We start from the raw sequence: 23,396 nt of genomic DNA on the forward strand, positions 1-23,396 counted from the left end.
TAAAAATAGTACAAATTGGAGAATATTCCACCTAATCTAGAAGGTTCCACTAAATTTGACGCTACAAAAGTAAACGTATAAGAAGATTCATAGCCGATATGTTTTTTCCATTAACACAGACAAAGCCTTGATCCAAGAATTTGCCATAAAAGATGTCAACATATTTTTGAACAAGAACACATTACAACATTTTTTTCTGTACAAAAATTGCATCAACATTCCAAAAAAGAAAAAAACAAAACAATACAATTAACCACCAAGAAACTCCCCTCAAATTTACCTTCCAAGAATTCTAAAAATTCAAGAAAACCCTAAATCACACACTAACGAGATCCAGGCCAAAGTCTAAATAACACCCCATGCTCACTCACACTCCCTCGAGACAATTTCCTCATCGTTTTCCATAAGGGCTTCGTTTTTCCCATTCTCAGAGGCCCCGAGCTAGAATGCCTCCTAAAAGACTCGCAATCTTCCGCTCCGAATTTCGCGGAAGAACTCAATAACTCCGACATAGAAAGATCTCTATCTCTCTCAACGTCGAGCCGATAATCATAATCTGACACCGACGAAGGAGACAGCAAATGAGCTGGCATTGTGTCCGAATTAGTGTCAACCGTAACTAGAGACAAATCCTCCTCTCGGCTGCAGAAGCTTCTAGAAGGAGACTCTCTAAGATCTTCGCACTCGTTGCATACAAGTTTTAAGGCCTGTACAACTTCCCCCATGAATGGCCTGTGTGACACCTCTGGCTGAACGCACATCGAAGCAATCGCAGCTACTTTCGAAACACTGTCTGGAGAAAAATCAGGCAGTACTAATGATTGGTCGATTATCGAGTCTAGACCTTCCCTACTTGTTAGGAGGGGCCGGGCCCACGAGACTAGATTCTCTTCGCCAGCTGGCTGTGACATGTCGACCGGCTTCCTTCCGGTCAGAAGTTCTAGAAGGACCACACCGTAGCTGTAGACGTCACTCTTCACGAGTAGATGCCCCGTCATCGCGTACTCCGGGGCCACATACCTTGCCAAAATAATAAAAAATTAGGGGTGGTTTCGACATTTTGATTTGAGGGGCATATTGGTAATTTGGAGCTATTTAAAAAAATACCCGAAAGTTCCCATAACACGGGTCGAAACGTGTGTGTTTTCCTCGTCCAATGCAGTGCGTGCTAATCCGAAATCGGATACTTTTGGTGTGAAATCATCTTCGAGTAAGATATTGCTTGCCTTGAAATCTCTGTGAATGACACGTGGGCTCGAATCTTCGTGCAGATAGGCTAGAGCTCGAGCGGATCCGAGTGCAATTTTCAGGCGTGCACTCCAATCAAGTGGAGATCTTTCTTTGTCGAAGCCTGAGATAATATAAAAGATCATACAACCGGAAAAAAAAAAAAAAGAAGAAAATTGAGTTAAAGAATCAAGTTTTTCATACCGTGTAAGTGAGAATCCACACTACCGTTTCGAATAAGTTCGTAAACCAAGCATCGAGTGCGATCCTCCACACATATACCAATCAGCTTGACCAAGTTTCTGTGGTGAAGTCTGCCTAGCATTTCGACTTCGGCAAAGAATTCACGGTTTCCCTGTTGATCGCATCTTTTGAGTACCTTCATTGCAACTTCGGTTCCATCTTCGAGGACCCCTCTGTACACTAGTCCAAATCCACCTTCGCCTAGTATTCTCGTTTCGTTGAAGAAATCGGTTGCTCTCTCTATATCGATTGAACTGAATGTCTTTGCTGAGCCAGTATAAGCTGCAATGCTCGTCGAGCCTAAGGAGAATGGAGGCGAACTTATCCCACTTCCGAGTATGGATACTGCTACAGCTACATCATATTGCATTTATATTTATCTTGTCAGCAAAGTTTTCGAAATCAAGAAAGCTCGAAATTTAACCTTCATGTTTAACATGATGATTGTATATTCCAATTTACCTGAGGACTTGGTGTGTGAAGGGAGCATAATTGGTGGATTAGGGCCCGGTTGGAAAACACGGTATCTTTGTCTGAAGAGAAAAACCCATGCAAGAGCAGACAATAGTATTACAGCCACAAAACAAGACAAGACTATTGTTGCTATTATGTTTCTGCTAATCCCCCGTTTTTGTTGCTTCCCACTTATGTCAACACCTAGGGGCTGAATTGTCCGTGCATTATTGTCATGACCAGGGTAAGGTTTACTCGGTATGATGCCAATTGTCGATGGCGGCAAAGGCGGAGAAGGGGGCAGACCTAAAATTCGCAATATATTATAACTTAAATATGTTTTTTTTTTCCCGAAAAAAAAACAAAACAAAAGTGATCTTTTACCTGGATATCGGACATATAGTACATCGTATTCGCCAAAGAACGAAGATTTTATAACAACTTGTTTGAGCCAAAGTCTTTGAAAAGTTAAATGAGCTGTAGTACTATCAAACTTTTCTCCGAGTGGTAGCAAATCGATAAGGGCAATGGTCTTGTCCGGATTATCACCAGCTGCATTTGCTCCCATGATTCGAACTTGGCTTTGCTTCATAAATACTCCAGCAGCAATTTCGGAGGCTAGTTCGGAAACTAAAGGGAAAAATGTGTACAGTGCTACGCTGAGGCGTAGGCCCACTTGTATTGGCAACACACAGACGCATAGGGATCCGGGCGGGCCGTACGTCAGTGGCTCGGTGCATGTCAGGGGCCCACAAGCTTTAGAATTACGTAAAAACACCCGTGAGTTTATTATATGATACGACCGCACATTATAATACATACAGCAAAAAAAGGAAAATATCTATCGAGAATCACCTTTATTAGGAGGTGGAGGTGGTAGCGATCGCATTGGTGGCAGCAGCGGCAATTTGGGACTTCTTGGCGGTGATACAGACGGAGATATTTTTGGGAAGACAAATGGAACTGCCAAGGAAAAGAATGTCAGTGTTTAATTACAGAGACATACACTAATGTTCGTTTTCTTTTTTATTTTTATTTTTGTGTGATAGTCTTACTTTTGGCGTGGTGAGATGGAGAAACTGGAGATGGAGATGGAGCTGGTGGTATACGAGAATAATGTTTATCTGAGGAGCCTGTCAAGTTCATCACAGGAAGGTTAAAAAAATTGGGCAAAAACCGAAAACATTGACCATCGAGTAGAAACTGATGTACATGCACTCGTGGCTGTTTCAGCATTGTATCTAAAACTAACTTCCGGATCTAATTTGTACAACAAAAAATAGCTGGAAAGAAAATGAAGGCATGAACATTTTCGTAAAGCGGGAATAAATGTTTATTCTTGCAATATTCTTAAAAATATCAAGAAAGTAAACCTGAATTTGGAGGAATGGCATCCGAGAGTGGAGCAGGGGTAATCTTATGAGCCTTTCCATGAGACCCTTTTGATTTTGAAAATGCACGAGGAGGAGGAGCACTCACAGTAGGAGCTGAAACGTCAAAAAGATAACTCAAAATCTCCGTTGCTTTATTCGTGAAAAAACAGATTATAAAAATAGTATAATTTTTTTCGACAAACCTTTGGTAGGGGAGTGGCTTACAGGTGGTGCATAAGGATAGGTAGTTTTATTTGCAGGTGCTGCGATTGGCATAGCAGGTGTTTTTTTGCTGGTTCTTGGAGGTGGAGGTGCTAATACAGGCGGTGAGGCAATTTGCTCTACAAGAAACAACGGAATATCTTTATCTTTTTGACTAACTAACTAGAGGCAGAAACTACGACTGTCGTTTATCTAAAATAACAGTAGCTCATTTTATCACCTGGAGGACTGGACGGAGGAGGTTCGTTTAGAATTGGTTTGACAGGTGGAGGGCCAGCTGGCAATGCTGGGGGTGTAGACGCATCTGTCATGGTAATAACTAACTCATCAAGGTGTATATAATATGGTAGTAATTAACCAAGATTTACTCAAATAAATTTTCAATTTAAAACACGAGTAAAAAAAGGCTAACCTGGAGGAAGAGAAGGTGGTTCTTGTGGCGAAACTGAGTGAGAAGGCGGTGGAGATTCTGTCCAAACGGGCACATTCGATACTATATTCCGAATTCCAATTGTTTTACTTCAGAAATAAGCCTCAAACAAAATGGGAGTAAAAAATAAAAAAAATTAAGAGCAGGAAAGAAAGTTAAATCGGTTTCAACTACCTGGTGCAACAGTAGATACAGGAGCATTATACGTAGGTGCTTCAGTTTGACGAGAATTTGGCGGTGTGGCTTCTGGTGGTGACCTGGTTGAAGGTGATGTGGCAGGTGCTGCATAAAATGAAAATCTAAATGAATTTGAAACAATTTATGTTCGAACAAAAATATCCTTAAAAAAAAGACACAACAAGACACCTGGACGAAGAATAGGTGGCATTGATGGAACAGAGTCGTCAAAAGATGGCGCCAGTGGAACATAGACATTTGGAGGTGATATTGAAGGACTAGGTTGCAAAGCTGTGTCTGAAATGACGGATAATGCATTAGCCGATTAACTAACATAAAACTAAAGGGATGTTAAATAATTGATTAATTTCGATGAATCGAGGAACAGTACCATTTGGTTGAAGTAGTGGTGTAGGTGCTATGCTGACGAAGACATTTACGTTCGACACAAAGTGAACTGCAGAAAAGATAGATAGATATCGGAATTTGGGAAAAACCGATAAGATATATATATGTAGCAATTAACAATAAACAAACACAACAACAACTATCATTCGACAATCGAGAATCAATGCACTAAACTTTCGGAACAAACAAAAGAATTACCACTAGTAGCAAAATGGAGAATGTAGTACAGCAAAATTTCATTTAATATTGGAGCTTAAGATAACGGAATTAGGTGACTAATAAGTTGTTCGTTCGAGTCTAATCATTTGCGTGATTGAGCAGACAGCTCACCAAATTTTCTACAATTCGAGAAAAAAATCCATCGATAATGGGATTATTACAACCACCAGCATTTATAGGATAACAGTAGAGCAGGAATGAATGAAACTTCAAATCATGTTACAACAGATCTGTGTACAAATATCAGAAAATCTTGACATTGCCAAAAGAAAATCTTCCAACAAATGCACAAGAAAATGAAATTAGCAGATGATTGTGTCTGAAAAGCAAGAGTGAGGAAAGATTTAAGTACCGGCAGATCCTTGAATGAGAAATGCACAAGAAAGGGCACATGTTTTAAGCACAAATCCCAGAACTTGCAGCATAGCCAAGCCCATCATCCCACATAAGAATTTCAAGAAATTTCAAGAAAATCCTCAGCTCATCCTCAGTGATGACATATTCATTACAGAATTGGAACAAGAAAAGCAAAAGCAAGAGAGAGAGGGGGGGGGGGGGGGGGGAGGGGGGCAAAATGTACTTCTCCGACAATGAAATTAATGACTTAAAAGAAATGCAAAGAAAATGGAGGATGGCTTGAAGCAATGACAAAAGGGGTTAGATTAAAGATGGAGACCCACGAGCAGAAAGAGTGATAGACAAGAAATAAACAGAGAGAGAGTGAGAGAGATGAAAGGGGAGAATGTGCAAAAAAGCAAGAAAAGATTGAGTCTTTTTTCTTCTTCTGATAAAAGGGTTTGAGAGAGAATAAGAGAAGAAGAACAAGAACAAAAATAAATTCTTTTGAATTTCTTGGACTGTGAGTGAGAAATTGGCATGTTCTTGCACTGCACAACACAACACAACACACCACACCAAACAACTGGTTCTTTCTACTGGCATGTGACCAATCAAGCACTAGCTTAGCTTAGTGTGTGTGTGTGTGTGTGTGTGTTGAAAAGCTAATCTGCCAACCTTTTGCGGGTACAAAATAAAAAACAAGAAAACAAACAAGAATCCTTATTACTACTTACTTACTACCAGTGGTAATAACTAGTAACATGGCAGACAGCAGCTCATGTTTTTTGGTTTTGCATCTACTCTTCTCAACATGTAAAAAATGACTACTGCCATCTTGGAAAAGAAATATGGATATTTTTTTTATTTACTTATTTATTTTAAGGTTCCTAGGATTCGGCAGGAAATTTTTTGTAGCAATTAATCAGTAATTAATGAGATTTTGGGGGTGTCTGAGAGAGAGAGAGAGAGAGAGAGAGAGAGAGAGTTAACTGTGGCAGCTACTTCTCTTGCAAATGTTGTCTTAATCTTATAATAATAATAAAATTTTAAAAAGTACAATAACTTGGACAAATCCATTCAATATCGTGTAAAATTGGACCCAAAAAAATTATAGCATTTTTAATAGTAAATTAAATGTTGGTGTTAACACTTTATGGATTTAATTAATATAAGTTCTTTTTTTTTTAAAGAATAATTTATATGTTATTGACTCGCTTTTCTCCCTGAATTTGAGATGTGGATCTGTGCACGTGTCAAGTGGAATTTGACAGCTCAACAATTTTCTACTTTGAAATAAATAATTGATCCAAGTTTAATAGCAAACCTAGGTAGGTCTTGCCCCCCACCCCCCTAAAATTGTTGCTTGCTTTCAGAATTAATGTCCCAAGTTAAAAATCATTTAAACGTTTAGAAAATTAATATTCCATGAGAAATGAATAATTGTGATACTGGAAATTATTATTTTATTGTGATTTTTTTTTTCTTATTCGCTTTTTTATTTTATTTGATAAATAATATTTGAAGCTACTCAACACCAAGAAAAGATCCAGACTGAATGACACGTGGAATCAGCAATAAGTCAAACTGAAATACTTTTTGGTCAACTTGGCACTTTTGGCACTTTTAACCGATTCGATACTCAGTAGTCAGTATAAAAAATAAAAATCATTAATATTTTCTTTCTATTTTTCCTTTTTCTCTTTTTTTTTAACAGAATAGATATTGCCAAATTATGAAAAAAAACTTCTCTTGTTTGAGTAATTACAACCACTTGTCCTTTTAAATATTTTTACATAAAATTTATGTAATTCGATTATTTACCAAACCAAATCGTATATTCAGTTCAGTAAATAATATGAAATATTGGCGTACCGAAATTTCGATTCGGTTTTACCGATTTAACATCCCTAAATTTACCACTGGAGGAGTTTTGTCGTAAGATAATACATAGTTGAGGGGGAATGACTGTAATTATCCAAACAGGAGGAGGGTTTTCGTAATTTGACCATAACTCAAGGGGGTAGACGTAATTTGTCCTCTTATTTATGGGTGTTCACTCGGCCGGTAAATCGACCGAACCTGGTGTTCAAAATCGGAAGATGTGAGGAAAGTAAATTAATAGATGGTGCATACATATAGAGCTTTGGCCCAACGCAAGTACTTTATATTCTCCAAAGTCGTGACAATTAAACATGTAGACAAGGAGATATGCCAAATTATATGTATGGCCTTGCACAGATTTATTGGGGTCCCAATTTTATTTAAAAATAAATAATAATAAAAAATCATTTAAAATGATTTGTCATTTCACTAAAATTTGAAATTTCCAGGTTGGTGTTCAATGTAGTAATTAATATGAAATCTATTGATTTGATTCTTGTGGACCCAACCTATCCACAGTGGTACCATTTGAAAAACTCACCACGAGTTTTCGTTTATGAGTACTATCGAATAACTCTTAATAGAAACAATAACTCAGAAAAATCTCGAAAAAAAAGCCAAATTACGTCACATGGACACGCTTCTCGATGATTTTGGAGGTGAACAAAAATAAATAAAAGAATTTGCACCAAATGAAAGCATGGCTTCGCCTAGAGAAGCAAGTTAAGTGATGAATTCAATTTGTTCGGATGGTGTGTTCTAAGTGACAGCTGAAAAGATTTGACCAAGTTCAATCTCTATGCCACGAGTCCGTGCAAAGTCAACAGCAAATCAAGAAAACAGAAACGGGATTGTGGTGGAATGTACCTGAACATTGCGAGTATCAGGTATTTGGATCGAACTCCTTAAATCGACTCTTGAATTTCGCGGTCATATTTGTTTCTTCGTCTTTAGTGAGCTGGGTATTCCTCCAATCAGCCTTATCAGCCATATTCAACAATCCAGCCATAACCTACAACCAAAGAGTGCAGCAGCATTTCGCCATGGATTAATATGGCAACAGATATACAACGATGATGTATAATTCTGTATATGGTTACTTTGGAGACTCTGTTAGCAAACATGTAGCTTAAAATTTAAACTCCATAAACGAAGGTTGATTGTGGCAAAATCCCCTCAGGAAGAACAGATTGTTACATGATTCCGGGGTTTCCGATTCATTCAATCATTTTCATATAAACCTTCATATATTTTATCAGCATGATATCTTTACCTCACGACCAAATTGGGCAGGAAACTTCTCATTCTCCTCAACGATATGTGACAGGATTGTTCCTCCAGGTACTTCGACATAAAATAAACTCTGATTTCTGTCAAGGTGCATCCCCAACAATCTCCGTCCTTCCAAATTGTTTTCATCTGCAACAATCAGAAAATCAAATTGAGCTACACACAAAATTAAAACATGATATTTGTTTGTCGCACACAGATGATTTTTTTCATTTTTAAGGATTGAGGGATTGCAATTGTCAGCCAGGGATGAACATGCGTGTGAACAACTAACTTTTTCTAGGCGTCAACACTTTTTTCTTGAATTCACTCTCATTGGATAGTTACTCCATTGAATATTTAGTCACATTTTTATTAATCAAGCTAATAATATATCCATTACCAACAGGTTAAACCTCTTCCCCACAATGTACAACAATTTACGATAAACAAATAAAATATTGCAAGGGTTAAATTAATCCTTCAAGTTTAATGATCAGTCTAGATCTATTTCTACCATGTGATATAAGCATAAAAAATGTAAAGTTCCAGCCTCAAAGGAATTTAGAGGTTAATAAATATAAGCCCAAGGTCAATGTATAAAAAGCTTACTTTTAACGGAAGCAAATGTGAAACCCAACTTCTTGGCAGCTAAACTGAAAATTTGTTCAACAGAAGATGCTCTGGATGAAGGAATAGGAACAGCCTGCAAAAAGACAGAGCGATAAAGCCTTCCAATTACTAATCAACTGCACATATTCTTTAAGAAAAACAAGGAATTGGGAATCAGATAACTACACATCTACCAATTACTAATCAGCTGTAGGTAACACAAGTCACCCAGTATATTGATTACTCCATTTCAGGAAAAAAAATTAATAGTTAAACAATTTATATAGGGAAAATGATGAAATAATGAAATTAGTAACAATGGTGCCATGGGAAGACAATGCAGTATCTACTTCATATATTTGAGAACAAAATGAACTTAAAAAGATTTTAATGTCAGTATAGCATGCCCAGAAAGAGGGAGTCTAACTTTTCACACCTGAAGATTGGCATGAGTTCCACGTTTAGAAACCCACTCAAAGAAAACTACTTCCTTCCCTTGTTGCTTGAAGTAAGCTTGGAGGCTTCTCTGGAGCCTAGATAAGTCTTCTTCACATTCTGGTGGTAGAGAGAGGGTGTTTGGCAAATGTTCGATAGGTATTATCAGCACATGATCTTCGACTAACGGTCCTTTAGGTAATGCACAATAGCAGTATTCCCCTATGCTAGTGATTAAATGCGACTCCACACTGGGGCTTGACAAACAAAACCAGCATTCCTTGGATCTGAAACATAAAATCCTTAACTAAAACAATGTGTATCTAATGGAAATTAATTCAAATAACCCGATAAAGTTCAAGCCTAACACACTAACACAGCATCAAGAATCCATCAATACAATGAGAATTCTATTAATCTCTGACCTGTTCAAGCTTCCAGTTCCAGTTCCCGATCCGCTGGAAAATCCTTTGCCTTCTTCTTGCAACTCATGCTTAAATTTGCAATCTTCGCCTCTTTCACATTTTCCTTTGTTTAAAAATTCAAAACAAACCCCCCTAACAGATTGTTCTCTTGCATCTGCATCATGTCGGAAATGGCACTTCTCACCTCTTGGACAAGACCCTGAAGATACAAACTTGAAGCATAAGCCTTCACCATCTCCATGTTTCTGCCTTTTCTTGGACACATCATACCGCCAATACTGTGTGTCAGAACCACTGTCAGCAGATCTTTTTGCTGCTCCATTGCCAGATCCAGTTTCCTCGACAAATGAATATGGAGATAGAGTAGTATTTGACGGTTTTGCACAGATCTCAGCAACTGACATTTTGGATGCTGGATTTGGCGAAAGTGCATGAATAAATTTCTGGAATCAAAATTAGAAATGATGAGCTACAGGGTGATTCAAATAGAGTTTCAAAAAAAGAATATAAAGAAGCAAAATGTTTAAATGACGTGGACAAAATAATGTATTCTTTATGCATGGAAAATCCAGAATCCATTTTAGTGCAACAAATACTTGACAAGTGAAGCACAAACTCAGAGCTCAGCCAATTATAATAAAAAAATTAGGAAAGAATAGAACCTGCTTTTCTTTATTTCCAACTGTAGCAAGGGCTATAAAACGAGTCACGTGGCTAGCACCGTCATTAACATAAGGTTCACGATCATAGTAGACGCCAATAGTGCCTGCAATATGGTAGCTACGACAGAAGCAATCTTATTAGGAACAAGATTGTGTTATGTAACCACTGCAAAAAGGTTGAAAATAGAGCGGTATCATAAGAAAGCTTATTAATTAGTTTTCTATTGCTCAACACAAAATTTTTAATCTCAAAATTTAACACTGACAAAATTTTAAGAAATAAGCGAATACATCACAACAGTTGGATTCTTCATACGGAAGAATCACAATTTTTTTCCTATTGCCATTTGGATATGTGTAAGAGCAAGTATTGCTTTATGCATTTTTGGTAACTCAAACTTTGTTTTCTTCAATTTCATTTGTAAAAAAGTCAAACTGCAAACTCTATAATGGTTCTATAACAATTTTAAATAATTAAAAAATTGCCACAGCAGTAGTTTGAAAAATCCTTACCGCGGCTTGAGTTCTGCAACTAATTCTGATATGGTTGCATCGCCGATAAACGGATCAGGCATTCCAGAAGGAATACCAGATACAGCAGCCCTTTTTGTAACTCCACTAGGCCATTCATTAGTAAAATCCAGTGAAGGAAACAACCAAACTTTAAAATGCATAGCAACCAAGACAAAAGGAATTTAAAAGTGGAGGGAAAGAGAAAATGGAGTAACTGTAGACAACATTAAGGATATGTCAAGAACAAATCAACAATTCCTGGCTCCTCAGAAAACGCTCGTAAGGAATCAACATCGTCTTGACTGTATGTCCCAAATTGTTGGCCACTTGAAGACTGCCTACCAGATAAATATGCCACACAAAGACCTATAATTATAAATGAACATTTCATGTCAGTGCTATGTAATATATATAAGCAGATACACGGAAAAATCGTCGGTAGCATACGCAGTAGACGTCAAATTCTCTATTCCTATTTCGTGTTGTATTTCATAATACACATGCATGTCACTAAGGTCGGTATAATTCTCATAGCCTCACACGAAGCAAGCCAAGTCGGAAACTAAAACCTTATACCTATCAACTTTGTGTTGTTCTTGATTCTATTAAGCCATTCATTCTCTATTACATCTGTTATTCCATTTCTTTTAGCAATCCAAGTATGGCCAGTTGGCAACAATTTCCATAAACTGCCAACAATAATAGAAGGTGTAATTGTAGCATACAAACTCTGGTAGCCTTAAGCAATTTATGTTCTTGACATGTCCCGTTTACTGCGATAGCGAATTTCTAATTAAAATAAGAATAACTACATGAATCAAAATCAACCAGCCCTTTCATCAAGCACATTAGAACCAATAATTAGAAACTGTGAGGATAAATTAATTAAATACCTTGGAGGAGGAACTGCCCGCTGCCTCTCAACCAGTACAAATTATCGCATACTTTTAGGCCGTCCATCTTAAACCCTAGGTTAGCCGAATCTCTGGCCACGGCCGATAAAATTTTGGCGGCACCAACGCCGTAATCGCCGATGAAGTAAGTGGGGATAGGGATTTTGGAGCGGCCTTCGATGTAGTCATTCAACTCCGCCAGCTGATCCTCGGAATCAGGGAAGAACTGCCCCACACACAGCAGCGCGTCGAATGGCCCCGCCGATTTGTTCACCTGGAAATTTGCAATAGTTTCCGAAAATCAAATTTAACTTCGATTCAGTCAAAAAAAAAATTAGAGAGATTAAAAGTGAATGGAATGCGGAATCTACTGAGGAAACGCGTTTGAAGAGTTGGTTCAGGCGGCCGAGAGCGTCGCCGGAGAGAAGGATTCGCGGAGCTGCCATTAGAATGACGGGACTCACTGTATCAAGTAACAAAGATTAATTTGTAAATTAAGTGAAGTGTACTAAATATTAAAATTTACGGTAAATTACACATATACCCCTAAGGTATGCTAAAATAATTTTAAGGTTCATGTGGTATTGATAATTACAGGTACACCTCAGAAATAATTACCGGAGGTCCAGAGCCAAAATTTCATGTCGTAGGGACCGAGATGCTATATTTGTTTCTCGCGGGGCCGTTAATTTACCTTAAAATTTAATAACAAAAGGAAATTGAAAATGAAAATCCTATTATTATTACTAGTATTCTTCCTCATGGGATGATAAGATAACAATTATGTTGTACAAATATTCTATAGATTGAAGATTGATCTAACATACACTAAAAAAGATGGTGGAAATATATGTTTAAAGCATTTGAAAATATATTGTTAAATAACTAAGTTCATTATAAGGAACATATTTTAAATATTACAATTGTTGGTTTATAGCATTAGATTTTATTTTATTTTTCCAAAATTAAAATGAATCACAAAATTTAAATCACATGAATTATATGGCAACTACACAAGGAGTGTTGTGCAAACATGTAGTGACTAGTGACTATTGTTATAGTTATTTCACATTAATTTAACGGTATGAACCAACTTTTATATACGTCATACGAGTAAACCCACATAAATATTTTCATATATTTATCGACAATAATTCAACTGTATGAACCAACTTTTATATATGTCATACTAACCGACCTACATAAATATTTTCATATAATTATCGACAATAATTCAACTGTATGAACCAACTTTTATATATGTCATACGAGTCGACCTACATCAATACTTTCATATAATTATCGACAATAATTCATCAGTATGAACCAAATTTTATATGTCATACGAGTCGACCTACATAAATATTTTCTTATAATTATCAATTAGAATTTTGTATATGTCGTGCACACATGTGAAGTTAGTAGTGATTTGAAAATTTACGGTGCATTTCAAAGAAAGGTTTTGATAAATAAATTCGATTGTTTTGTTATGACTAACTCATTAATTAATGAGTTCAAAGGTGTCATTGTTTTGTAAATGATTCAAATTCAAATATAAGGTTATTTTAATATTTTTTTCAAAGTCATACCATGATATTCGGATTTAAATCAAGTGAAAATCAAAGGAAAAACTCATAATTCATGACAAATACACCAGATATTGTAAGATAGAAAAGTATATTCGAAACAATGACAAACGCGTTAGAGCAACATCATAGTGGAGGAAAGGTAGAATTTCACGGTTGGTTATAACAGTCATGCAGAAGTTAACATCCAGAAACGATTGCCCTCTAAACCCCAGTAGCTTAGAGTGCAACTCTAGTGGTTTCAATTTTCACTACCACCGATCCCATTCATTTTAAACTTTTTAGGATCCTCTTGAATGACAGACGCATTAGAAGAAGAAATGACATACTTAATTATTCTTGGTAATCCATCACCTAAGCTCGGCATGCCTACAACTTCATAGAACATAAGTTGATTTCCCTCCTCGAATGTCATGCTTTGATACCTGTGAAGATTCACTTCTAAACCATCTGGTACTACGGTAATTTTGTTAATCACTACTTTGTCTGAATCTTCACCATTAACATCAAGAACAACTTTGGCGATATGTCACGGCCCGCTAGTTTTGGCCCAACCCCTTGCTAGTTTCTCTTGGGTTAGGGAGGTTAAGAAGCCCAATATTTAGCCCAAATAGGGTTAGGCGTAGGTAGAGATTCTTGGAGGATTCTAGAAAATATTCTAGAACCCTCCCTTGTAGATATTTTTGGAATTCTTTGCAGTGTTCTAGAGAACCACTCCCAACCGTTAGATCAAATAGATCTCCACCGTCCATTGAGGAGGTGGTCTAGTATAAATAGAGGTAGGTCCTCATTTGCCATCCAACAAGCACTCAAGCAATAAAGTACTTTCCTGAACAAGTCCGTGACACGATAGCTCCGCAGAATCCATCTATGGGTAATGATGTTGAGCTCGAGCTTCTCTCTGGTATTAGTTGTATCACTTTACATTAAGAGGCCGAACGGAATATTCCTGTAGGCCCGACTTCGAGCTCGAATATTAGTTGTATCACTTTACATTAAGAGGCCGAACGGAATACTCCTGTAGGCCCGACTTTGACTTATCCCGAGGTTCCGGTCCGGAAAGTCTGAGTTGGATAATGGTGACTGGCTACAAACCAACTGGGAATGGGAATTCTAATTTTGGCAAATTTTGTTTGGTTGCCAATAGATAATATTAGTGAAGATATATAAAAAAAAAAAAAAAAAAAAAACACTCACTTCCGATTTGATGAAAGTAAGGTTACGGCAATATTCATCAAATTCTATGGCCTTCTCGAGGGATATGTCTGTGAAAACTACAACCTGCAAAACACATTAAATTTTTAGCGCAGCGTATATTAACTCAGATATGGATTTGCCCATAGTTTAATCCAACAAGTTAAGCTTAGAACTCGACTCACAAGCAATTGGGGCTATTTCATACAAACCCGAAACTCACAACCACACATAAATTGGTTTGACTTTTGCTTGGCTTAGCGTACCATAGACATTTGTGAAATCAAATTTAAAATCAATATAATACAAATTCCGTAATTTATTTTACTCGTAATTTTATCATACGAACTTTGATTGCACTATTTCAAGTTTGGTTGGAAAAGACATAAATTTATACAACTTTTGTGCATTGCAATTTTCGAAATACATCTTGTATCTAAAATCAATTTGTAATTTTACTTACTGTCAGACTCAAGGCATAAAATAAGGACAACTCATAAAGACACGAGAATATCCGACGTATACAAAATATTTTTTTTGACAAGACAGTATAATAACAATACTAATACTAATAATAATAATCCGCTCAGAAAAATAATCATTGAAAGTCTCTTTGATGGTAGACATTCCGCATCTACACAGCTGGAACCTTTTTCCCTTCTTCAATGAAGAAAATCGCACTCTCCGGGACCTAATACACACACACAAGCACCATTAATTTATATGCAATTCGAACATAAGAGCGTAAAGAGAAATGCATATAACTAGCAAAGGACAGTTACTTGTGTTATTGCACTTTCTATTGTTTTATTCCTATAATCTCTGCGTTGAGTTCAACTGACACGCATAAGATTAAATTGCCACTTCCTAACCATTGGGATTATGAACGAATTACGAACAAGAACCACTATTTGTAAAGCGCTTCACTCCACATCGATTATAAGTAACCGAAAAACTAAAATTGGGTGTAAAAAAAAAGGGTGTCAAAATGATATATTGATCAAAACAAATACGAGATTAGGTTTTTATAATCTACTGACTACAAAATAGATTGAGCATTGTATGCTTATGTATAAGATTGATCTGCTGCCTCTATCATTAAGTATTGTGTTCCTCTACTTTTAGCTGAAGTTTTCGAATAGAAGAAACTGGGCTACGTACTCCTAACCAATGAGTAGTTATTACCTAAATATGTGAGATGAACCCAGAGAGGTAAAATAAGAACATGCAGAATCACAGAGATTAAACAAGATTAAAGTTGGGGAATATATGAGATTACATCTGGCCAGGTGTCGGTGATGAACTCCACTATGTCGTAGGCAATGTCTCCTTGAACATCAATTTGCTCCTTCTCCGTGGGGCCCTGGCAGTAAATATATAAGAGTTACATATCAGTTTATAATTTGGAATACTTTTTGTTACAAGTGTCTATTACCACCAAAGCAACCTATGGTACCTAGTACCTACCTTGACAACGGAAGCTCCAGTAGCGAACTTTTTGCCAAGCTTCTTTGATGCATCATTTAGTTTAACCCCTGAAAGTCAACATAAAAGTGAGTCGTGACAAAGGTGAGACTACAGAACATACATTAGCACAACACATGCTATACAGAGATAGAGACAACAAATCCTTACCAAAAAGTTCTAGGCCTTTCACAGTGGTGATACATTTTCGCTTGTTACGAGTCATCTTCTCAATAATAACTTCCAGCTTCTCCTGCAAAACAATTCAGTGGCAGGGTTCTCTTTGTCACTACCAGTGGGCTGAATACATGTGGCAATTTTTAAATGCATTGCCAAATGCAGTATCAAACCAATGATCCATACATGCATAGGTTGATACGGGGGAAATATGGTGGGGTTTTGAAGATCCCTCCCCCCGTCCCTCTATTGGGGGGAAATGAGATCTCTTCTATGTTAAAACGTAGAACATGTCTTTGTGCGTGCATGTGCACTATGTGGAAATCTTTTCTTTTCTTCCTACTATGCACATCAAGAACTTTCAATAAGGTAATACATACAATCAATCTAGAATTTATTAAACTTTGAGGTTGCTTCCAGTAAATTAGGCTACAAATTTCTCCTCCGGAAGCGCTTTTAGCTCAGCCTGCAGAGGAACCTCAGCTAACAATGCCTTACTGCCCCTGTGTGTAGAGTGTAACCTATTTCTACTTTTACTTCTCAAGTCTATGCTTAGATATCTATTTCTTGATTCCATTCCTAGTTTATGAGCAACAACACCAAAGAATAGGAAAACACTGAAAGTTGAAAGAAAAAGTGGCCCGTGCCACTTTAATCTATTGATGCCAAAACAAAAAGGGGAAATCTGTTACACGCACGATGCATATGGTTGAGTCCCCAAACGTGCGAGTGATGTATTTGATGTGCTACAGTGATAAGCAGTTTACTGAATCCCAAACTATTTTTATATTACCAAGCACTAGCTATATTATGGCAAATATTTATACAACAACAGGAGTTCATATGTAGGCAAAACTAACTTCAGACAGCATCTGGCTGTAATTGATTTTTATCCCCTTTGTGACTGCTATCTTGTTTTCATATAAAAGGGAACTCGGAGAATAGGCTGAAAACACTAGAAACCATTGCACAATTCTGATTTCCAGGCTGGGGAGCAGATAAGTGCAATTAGAGATGTCACACAGTTGCATTAGTGTCCTTAACAATATACAGAAAGCATTATCAGGCACCTAATGCTATTGCCTAATGCTATAGCAGACAGAAAAGGCTTCCACAAACAAAATAACTTTTTGTACAAGCTGGGAAAAATATGTTTTCTCAAAGTCTTACTTTCTTTTTTATCTTCCCACCAGGTAGACGTTTCACTTCTTCCTTGGGTTTCGAAGAACCTGCTGCAAACAAAACAAAGTTTTAACATACTAGACATGGCATAACTACTTTTTCATCTAAGAACTAAGAACAGAAATCTTCGCTATATCATTTTTCTACTTTTCATGATTTTCCAAGGTAAAATACTTTTCACTATTCGAAAAAGAGGAACAAAAATAGAACAAGTTGAAAACTGAAGAACCCAATGCTCTAATTGATCTCTAAAATAAACATTGTACTCAAATTTTGAATGAAAAAAATCTCAGTTCGTAATCACTACGGTTTCATAACATATATACTTCATATTACTCCATCGATTAACAAAATTACTGTTACATCAAATCAACGATACAGAAAGCGGTAACAGAACTACTACGAGTTCAGATTTCAAAATTCTAAATCAAGCCAGTAAACAATACAATTATCTCTTAGTTGCTCACAGTTTAACAGAGAGTGTGTAGCATATCATTTATCAAAGGTAGCATACTGAAACAACTGCAAACCACACCACAACAGAAATAATTCACCCCCCACCCACAAAAAAATAAATAAATAAACGAATTAATGATTTATTCGTACCACTGGAGGAAATTGAAGTGGACTGAAGCTGATTAGATACGTTATCAGCGTCATCCAGACCAGCCTCTGAAAAATCAGCAAAGAAACATAAATAATTTGAAATCGGTAATCACCCCCAAACAAGGTTACATGCGTATAATTAGGGTTTAGGGCGGAAAACCTTTACGAAGATCCGGGTAAAGATCCGGTACGTTCTCGATCAACCAGGGCTTGCATTTCTCAAAATCGGGTCCGAACTCGCAGTATTCAGCGGGTAACCCGCAAACTCCGCAGTACAGTACCTGAACCGGTTGGGGCTTCTCCGCCATTATCAATGAACTCGGTGAGACTCGGTGTTGCTCGGGCGGTTATGAGGTTTTCAGATTGAAGAGACGACGGCGTTTTTGGGTGGGTTTGGATTAAGCACATTAAAAGTGAAGAACATATTATTTTATTATTTATTATTCGGGGATAAAAAAATTATAATTTTCTTTTTAGTCCTTGCACTTTTTTAATTGCAAGATATTGGATCATACTAATTTTCTAGACCCAAAAATTCTAAATTTTCTATATTTTCAAATCATAATGAAAAATATATATATAGTGAAGAATAAAATTGCAATATTTTAAAACCGGATAGACAATTGGGTCATCGTTGGACCGATTCAATTTAACCCGTAATTTTTATTTTTATTTTTAAATTTTAATACTTTCAATACTCACCGATGATTCTTGTTACATTTTCTCGAGTGAACACGGTTATTGATTGTTGTTTTATAATTAAAAAAAAATTACATAAACCGATTCAAGAAAAAAACAAACTTACATAAAATATGTATTTATAGAATTGAATTTAACAAATAATATCAAGCTTTCGATTATCGATCGAACTCATTATTCTTTAACGAAAGGCAAAACCGCAGAAACTAATTCATCTTGATGTGAAGTGTAACCATGGTTAGCTCCTTGTATTATTTCAAGTCTGTGGTTTCGTATAATCTTGTCGAATTCAACCGCATCTTCCACCGGGTTTATTTCGTCGTCCGATCCATGTACAGTCAGCACCCTTTTTTCATTACACACAACAACATAAACCACAAATATATAAGCTATAAAATATATAGATGACATCATGCTTTTTCTATACCGGCATCCCTCACGAATCGAAAGGCACGATTCGTGCATGTTCGTATTGAGCAGCTCCATCATACTTTCTTTAGTTACTCGATAATCCACCTCTCCTATGTAATAAAAAAAAATCGAGATTACTTAGACTAGACTATAGTCACTCGATAAAATCCACATTATTAATTACCCGTCTTAGTTTTAACATCAATGTATCCATCCTTGTCTAAACTTTCCAAGAATCTTTTTCCGAGCCTTTCTTCAAGTCCTCGTTTGAGATCAAACGACCCGATATATTTACCACCGCAGTTATATCGTGGTATTTAGATGCGTAAAGGAGTACAACAACCCCACCTGTATATAATTAAAAAAATATTAGTTACAGCAAAACCTCGATAAATTAATAACATCGATTAAATAATAGTTTCTCTCGGTCCCGACTCAGTAAAAACGTGTTAATTATTAACTCGATAATTTAATAATTCGCTAAATTAATAGAATTTCCCTAGTCTCGATTGTATCGTAACTATAGTTGAATCTAAATATTAATTGGGTTAATTATACCTTTACTATGCCCGATAATCGCAACTGTCGAACGATTTAATTCTTTAAAGTAGTCAATTACGGATCTTAAGTCTTCCACCTCGTTCGAGAAGTTACCGGACTGAAATAAACCTTCGCTTTCCCTGAAAATCGAGTAAAAACAAAATTACGGAAAATGTTGATTCCTTCACTCTTGCAAATAATATTCTATGTTACGATACTTGCCCATTTCCAGAGAAGTCGAAGCGAAACGCACTTATCCCTTCGTTTTCGAAAGCAGAAGCAAGGTTGACGATGATATCATGCTCCTGCGGATGGAAAAAAAAATACGAGAGATGAATCGAAAAAACTATGCGTAAAATCGATAACTAGCTGCTGCAGTCTAATTAGTTATTTGCACAAGTCATATATGAAAAAGAAAACCGGAAGTTTTTCAGTTCACCGACTTTTGTGCAAAGGACGCCGTGACAAATGATCACGACTTCATTCGAACAAGTCTCGTGCAGCAGCCCTGCAAGCTTCTCGCCGTGCTTGTTCTTCAATATAATTTTCTTCTGCATATCTGCCGAAAAAATATGCATTAGTCATTAAAACAATTCGAGCAATATTTACTAGCATGTAAGAGTTTAGGCTGTTTTAAGCTCTCTCGGTTTTCGTTTTCACCGTAAACCACTGAAATTTGGAGATGGGGAGATTATCTTACCTGGAGATGTCCTGAGCAGTAGTGGTAATGAATGAATGGATCTGGTAATTATATATATATATATATATATATATATATATATATATATATATATATATATATATATATATATATTTTTTTTTATTATTTTTTGAACGGTCCTTATGAATCAACAACTAAGTTTCAACAGTGTGGTTAGTGTCTGTACGTAATTACAATTACAATAGTTGTTCTGCAATGAACAAATGATATTAAATTTAAGGATAAATTACGGCCAATCCCTGAGATAAGGTCAAATTACTGAAAAACTCCCTCATGTTTGGGTAATTACAACCATCCCCTCAACTATGAATCTTCTTACATATGTGGTGTCAAATTCAACATAATATTCTAGATTCCGTGGAATGTTCTCTAGTTTGTACTCGTTTTGGTGCAGAAAATGCAGTTTATGATGCACCACAATCTTATATTTACAAGCCAATAGATAAATCTTACGATCATCTTGTTACAAAATGTGGAGCTCGAATAGGATAAAACAGGAGAATCACATAATCTAAAAAATTCGAGGGTGGTAGTAATTACCCAAACATGAGGGAGTTTTCGTAATATGACCTTACCTCATGGGTTTAGCTATAATTTACCCAAATAATAATCATAAAAAAAAAAGAAAAAAAAAATAAAACAGATCTGCAACAGAAATTCATAGGCAATAATAGCTTCATCCAAGAAACTAGATTCAATACATCTACATATAATATAATGTCTCTATACTTGTACACGTGTACATTGTGTTCCAACACACAAATCTTCAGTCTTCAAATTGCAAGTGCATTTAATTCTTTAATGAAAGGCAAAACTGCAGAAACTAATTCATCTTGATGTGAAGAGTAACCATGGTTAGCTCCTTGTATTATTTTCAGTCTGTGGTTTGGTATAATCTTGTCGAACTCCAGTGCATCTTCCACCGGGATTACTTCGTCTTCCGATCCATGTACAGTCAGCACCCTTTTTCATTACATACAAACAGCATTATCACAACTGTTAGAACACTCCCCCTCTGTACTAATAAGCTATAGATACAACATATATAGATGACATCATGCTTTTTTTCTGTACCTGCATTTCTCGTCAATCGAGAGGCACGCTTCGTGCATGTTCGTATTGAGCCGCTCCATTATACTTTCTTTAGTTACTCGATAATCCACTTCTCCTATGAAATAAAAATATATTTGACGAATATTATTAATTATTTGTTTTTTACTAATAAGGAAGCACGCGATGAATTTACCTGTTCTTTTTTTAATATCAATGTATCCATCCTTGTTGATTCTTTCCAGGAATTTTTTTCCGATGCGTTCTTCAAGTCCTTTCTTGAGATCGTACCGACCAGATATATTTACCACCGCAGGTATATCGTGATATTTAGATGCATACAGGAGTACAACATTTCCACCTGTGTATATATATATATATATATATATATATATATATATATATATATATATATATATATATATATATATATATATATATATATATATATATATATATATATATATATAATATAATATAATATTGTGAAACAATAATTCGATTACAAGGAATGGTTATTGCAGCAACATAAGATAAGACACTCGGATTTATATATTTGGTATACCTTTACTATGCCCAAGAATTGCAACTGTCGAACGATTTATTTCTTGGAAGTAGTCAATTACGGATCTTAAGTCTTCCACCTCGCTCGAGTAGTTACCAAAATGAAATAAACCTTCACTTTCCCTGAAAATCGAGCGAAATAGAATTTCGGAGAATGTTTGAACTTTCGGGCAACTATAAAATGTCAAAAGTCGTTCTTTCACTCTTGTGAAAAAAAAAAAGAATGTTACAAGACTTGCCCGTTTCCAGAGAAATCGAAGCGAAATGCACTGATCCCTTCATTTTCTAAAGCAGAAGCAACGTTGACCATGATATCAAACTCCTGCATTTCGAAAAAACGCGAGAGATTAATCGAACAAATTATGCATGAAATTACCATGTGAAATTGAATATCTAAAGACTGGATATTGAATCGATGGGTAATAAAAAAAAAACGACCTTTGTGGATCGAAAGCCATGGCAGAGAACAACGAGTTTTTGCGATGCAGTGCCGTGCAACACACCGACAAGTTTCTCGTCGCGCTTGTTCAGTATGGTTACTTTCTGCTGCATAGCTTCTGAAACACATATTGTAATTAATTACGCATTAGTCGCCACTAAACAATGGTCGGGCTAAACAAATTCCAAAAATTACAGTCGTGTAAGAATTTAGACTTTAGATAAACAACTCTTGAAGTCAATTTCCACCAACATCATGATAACTATATATATAAACGAAACGGCACATTCGAAATTTATGATTCTGCCTATTAACGAATACCTAACGGTAACTTCCATTCGGGGAAAAGACGACGAAAGCCCTAAAAAGTACGAACTAATTCAAACACCTGCAAATCTATTCATTTCGAATAGTCCCTTTGAATAATACAAATTGTGCATAAACTCGATTTCGATCGAGCACGATAATTCTTTAGTTGAGGCAAGAAGATTGCTTGTATTTTCTATTGCAAATCTAGTGACAGTTAGACTAAGATGATGATACCTTCCCCCCTGCAGTTAACTTCAGACAGTGATATTTATATTAATTGGAACAAGCAATTCATAACTAGGTCAACCATGTACATGCCAACTCAACCTAAGACAGCTCAAATTAGGGCAATATAATATACACACACACAGTAGTCTTCATTTCATACCATAAATAATTTTTTTATCAACAATATTTGCTATTGAATTTTTTTAGATGAGGAGTTGATCTTACCGGCGGATCTGTTGAAGAAAAGGGTATTATAGAAGAGGATTCGATTCTTTAAATTGTTGGGTTAGAGAGAGAGAGAGAGAGAGAGAGAGAGATCAATTATGTTAATAATGAAAGAGATGAAATTCAGACCACCAACCGTCGGTGGATCGGTTCGTCTTTAACTAAGAAGACAAACAGATTGGTCATCGGAAATATTTAATTTAATTCATATTTACGTCAA

General features: G+C 36.2%; 4 protein-coding genes and 1 pseudogene across 10 annotated transcripts; all 5 read right to left on the reverse strand.

Moving 5' to 3' along the window:
* Positions 1 to 139: 139 nt before the first annotated feature.
* On the reverse strand, positions 140 to 6,106 carry LOC105968066 (Protein kinase superfamily protein). Of its 4 annotated transcripts, none has more exons than XM_012992672.2 (15): positions 5,105 to 6,106; positions 4,517 to 4,582; positions 4,315 to 4,422; positions 4,123 to 4,230; positions 3,931 to 4,011; positions 3,739 to 3,822; positions 3,500 to 3,637; positions 3,297 to 3,410; positions 2,979 to 3,056; positions 2,779 to 2,886; positions 2,308 to 2,679; positions 1,933 to 2,229; positions 1,432 to 1,824; positions 1,108 to 1,351; positions 140 to 1,020 (listed from the first exon to the last, which is right to left on the reverse strand). In XM_012992672.2, the coding sequence occupies exons 1-15, from the start codon at positions 5,190 to 5,192 to the stop codon at positions 324 to 326; spliced, it is 2,976 nt and encodes a 991-aa protein (XP_012848126.2). In that variant the 5' UTR covers positions 5,193 to 6,106; the 3' UTR covers positions 140 to 323. The 4 variants fall into 4 exon arrangements, with proteins under 4 accessions (XP_012848126.2, XP_012848127.2, XP_088683254.1 ...); XM_012992673.2 differs by having other exon boundaries at positions 1,432 to 1,815; positions 5,105 to 5,869; XM_088827128.1 differs by lacking the exon at positions 2,979 to 3,056 and having other exon boundaries at positions 1,432 to 1,815; positions 5,105 to 5,899.
* A 653-nt stretch (positions 6,107 to 6,759) lies between these two features.
* LOC105968111 (CwfJ-like family protein / zinc finger (CCCH-type) family protein) lies at positions 6,760 to 12,291 on the reverse strand. 2 transcript variants are annotated; one of them, XM_012992726.2, is made up of 11 exons: positions 12,153 to 12,276; positions 11,782 to 12,055; positions 11,125 to 11,254; positions 10,889 to 11,008; positions 10,376 to 10,493; positions 9,714 to 10,156; positions 9,290 to 9,575; positions 8,854 to 8,947; positions 8,246 to 8,391; positions 7,840 to 7,984; positions 6,760 to 7,170 (listed from the first exon to the last, which is right to left on the reverse strand). In XM_012992726.2, the coding sequence occupies exons 1-10, from the start codon at positions 12,225 to 12,227 to the stop codon at positions 7,856 to 7,858; spliced, it is 1,815 nt and encodes a 604-aa protein (XP_012848180.2). In that variant the 5' UTR covers positions 12,228 to 12,276; the 3' UTR covers positions 6,760 to 7,170; positions 7,840 to 7,855. The 2 variants fall into 2 exon arrangements, with proteins under 2 accessions (XP_012848180.2, XP_012848178.2); XM_012992724.2 differs by lacking the exon at positions 6,760 to 7,170 and having other exon boundaries at positions 7,578 to 7,984; positions 12,153 to 12,291.
* Positions 12,292 to 14,930: 2,639 nt separating this feature from the next.
* LOC105968139 (Translation initiation factor SUI1 family protein) lies at positions 14,931 to 18,442 on the reverse strand. Of its 2 annotated transcripts, none has more exons than XM_012992759.2 (7): positions 18,151 to 18,442; positions 17,991 to 18,056; positions 17,373 to 17,434; positions 16,197 to 16,278; positions 16,029 to 16,096; positions 15,841 to 15,924; positions 14,931 to 15,252 (listed from the first exon to the last, which is right to left on the reverse strand). In XM_012992759.2, exons 1-7 carry the CDS (start codon positions 18,296 to 18,298, stop codon positions 15,196 to 15,198), a joined length of 567 nt encoding a protein of 188 aa, XP_012848213.1. In that variant the 5' UTR covers positions 18,299 to 18,442; the 3' UTR covers positions 14,931 to 15,195. The 2 variants fall into 2 exon arrangements, with proteins under 2 accessions (XP_012848213.1, XP_012848214.1); XM_012992760.2 differs by having other exon boundaries at positions 17,373 to 17,431; positions 18,151 to 18,407.
* A 338-nt stretch (positions 18,443 to 18,780) lies between these two features.
* On the reverse strand, positions 18,781 to 20,224 carry LOC105968085 (uncharacterized; annotated as a pseudogene). Its single transcript, XR_016034985.1, has 5 exons — positions 20,084 to 20,224; positions 19,659 to 19,945; positions 19,285 to 19,448; positions 19,117 to 19,210; positions 18,781 to 19,035 (listed from the first exon to the last, which is right to left on the reverse strand). The product of XR_016034985.1 is annotated as an uncharacterized LOC105968085 (transcript).
* A 783-nt stretch (positions 20,225 to 21,007) lies between these two features.
* On the reverse strand, positions 21,008 to 23,363 carry LOC105967946 (uncharacterized). The gene is made up of 7 exons (XM_088826670.1): positions 23,177 to 23,363; positions 22,414 to 22,532; positions 22,215 to 22,297; positions 21,977 to 22,098; positions 21,608 to 21,772; positions 21,436 to 21,529; positions 21,008 to 21,324 (listed from the first exon to the last, which is right to left on the reverse strand). Exons 2-7 carry the CDS (start codon positions 22,525 to 22,527, stop codon positions 21,135 to 21,137), a joined length of 768 nt encoding a protein of 255 aa, XP_088682796.1. The 5' UTR covers positions 22,528 to 22,532; positions 23,177 to 23,363; the 3' UTR covers positions 21,008 to 21,134.
* Between the last annotated feature and the right edge of the window lie 33 nt (positions 23,364 to 23,396).

This window comes from Erythranthe guttata, chromosome 12, assembly GCF_056151865.1.
Source record: "Erythranthe guttata isolate IM_541 chromosome 12, IM_541, whole genome shotgun sequence".
Taxonomy (NCBI): domain Eukaryota; kingdom Viridiplantae; phylum Streptophyta; class Magnoliopsida; order Lamiales; family Phrymaceae; genus Erythranthe; species Erythranthe guttata.

Coding starts and splice junctions, on each gene's coding strand:
- LOC105968066 (XM_012992672.2), bottom strand. CDS start 5,192: ATGATGGGCTTGGCTATGCTGCAAGTTCTGGGATTTGTGCTTAAAACA. Junction 2,680..2,778: donor ACCTCCACCTCCTAATAAAG/GTGATTCTCGAT, acceptor GTAATTCTAAAG/CTTGTGGGCCCCTGACATGC. Junction 1,352..1,431: donor TGTGGATTCTCACTTACACG/GTATGAAAAACT, acceptor ATATTATCTCAG/GCTTCGACAAAGAAAGATCT.
- LOC105968111 (XM_012992726.2), bottom strand. CDS start 12,227: ATGGCAGCTCCGCGAATCCTTCTCTCCGGCGACGCTCTCGGCCGCCTG. Junction 11,009..11,124: donor ATTGTTGATTTGTTCTTGAC/ATATCCTTAATG, acceptor ACTGGATTTTAC/TAATGAATGGCCTAGTGGAG. Junction 9,576..9,713: donor GGAACTGGAAGCTTGAACAG/GTCAGAGATTAA, acceptor TTTATGTTTCAG/ATCCAAGGAATGCTGGTTTT.
- LOC105968139 (XM_012992759.2), bottom strand. CDS start 18,298: ATGGCGGAGAAGCCCCAACCGGTTCAGGTACTGTACTGCGGAGTTTGC. Junction 17,435..17,990: donor CACTTCAATTTCCTCCAGTG/GTACGAATAAAT, acceptor TTTTGTTTGCAG/CAGGTTCTTCGAAACCCAAG. Junction 16,279..17,372: donor GTGGGAAGATAAAAAAGAAA/GTAAGACTTTGA, acceptor ATTGTTTTGCAG/GAGAAGCTGGAAGTTATTAT.
- LOC105967946 (XM_088826670.1), bottom strand. CDS start 22,527: ATGCAGCAGAAAGTAACCATACTGAACAAGCGCGACGAGAAACTTGTC. Junction 22,298..22,413: donor ATGGCTTTCGATCCACAAAG/GTCGTTTTTTTT, acceptor TTCGAAATGCAG/GAGTTTGATATCATGGTCAA. Junction 22,099..22,214: donor TTCGATTTCTCTGGAAACGG/GCAAGTCTTGTA, acceptor CTCGATTTTCAG/GGAAAGTGAAGGTTTATTTC.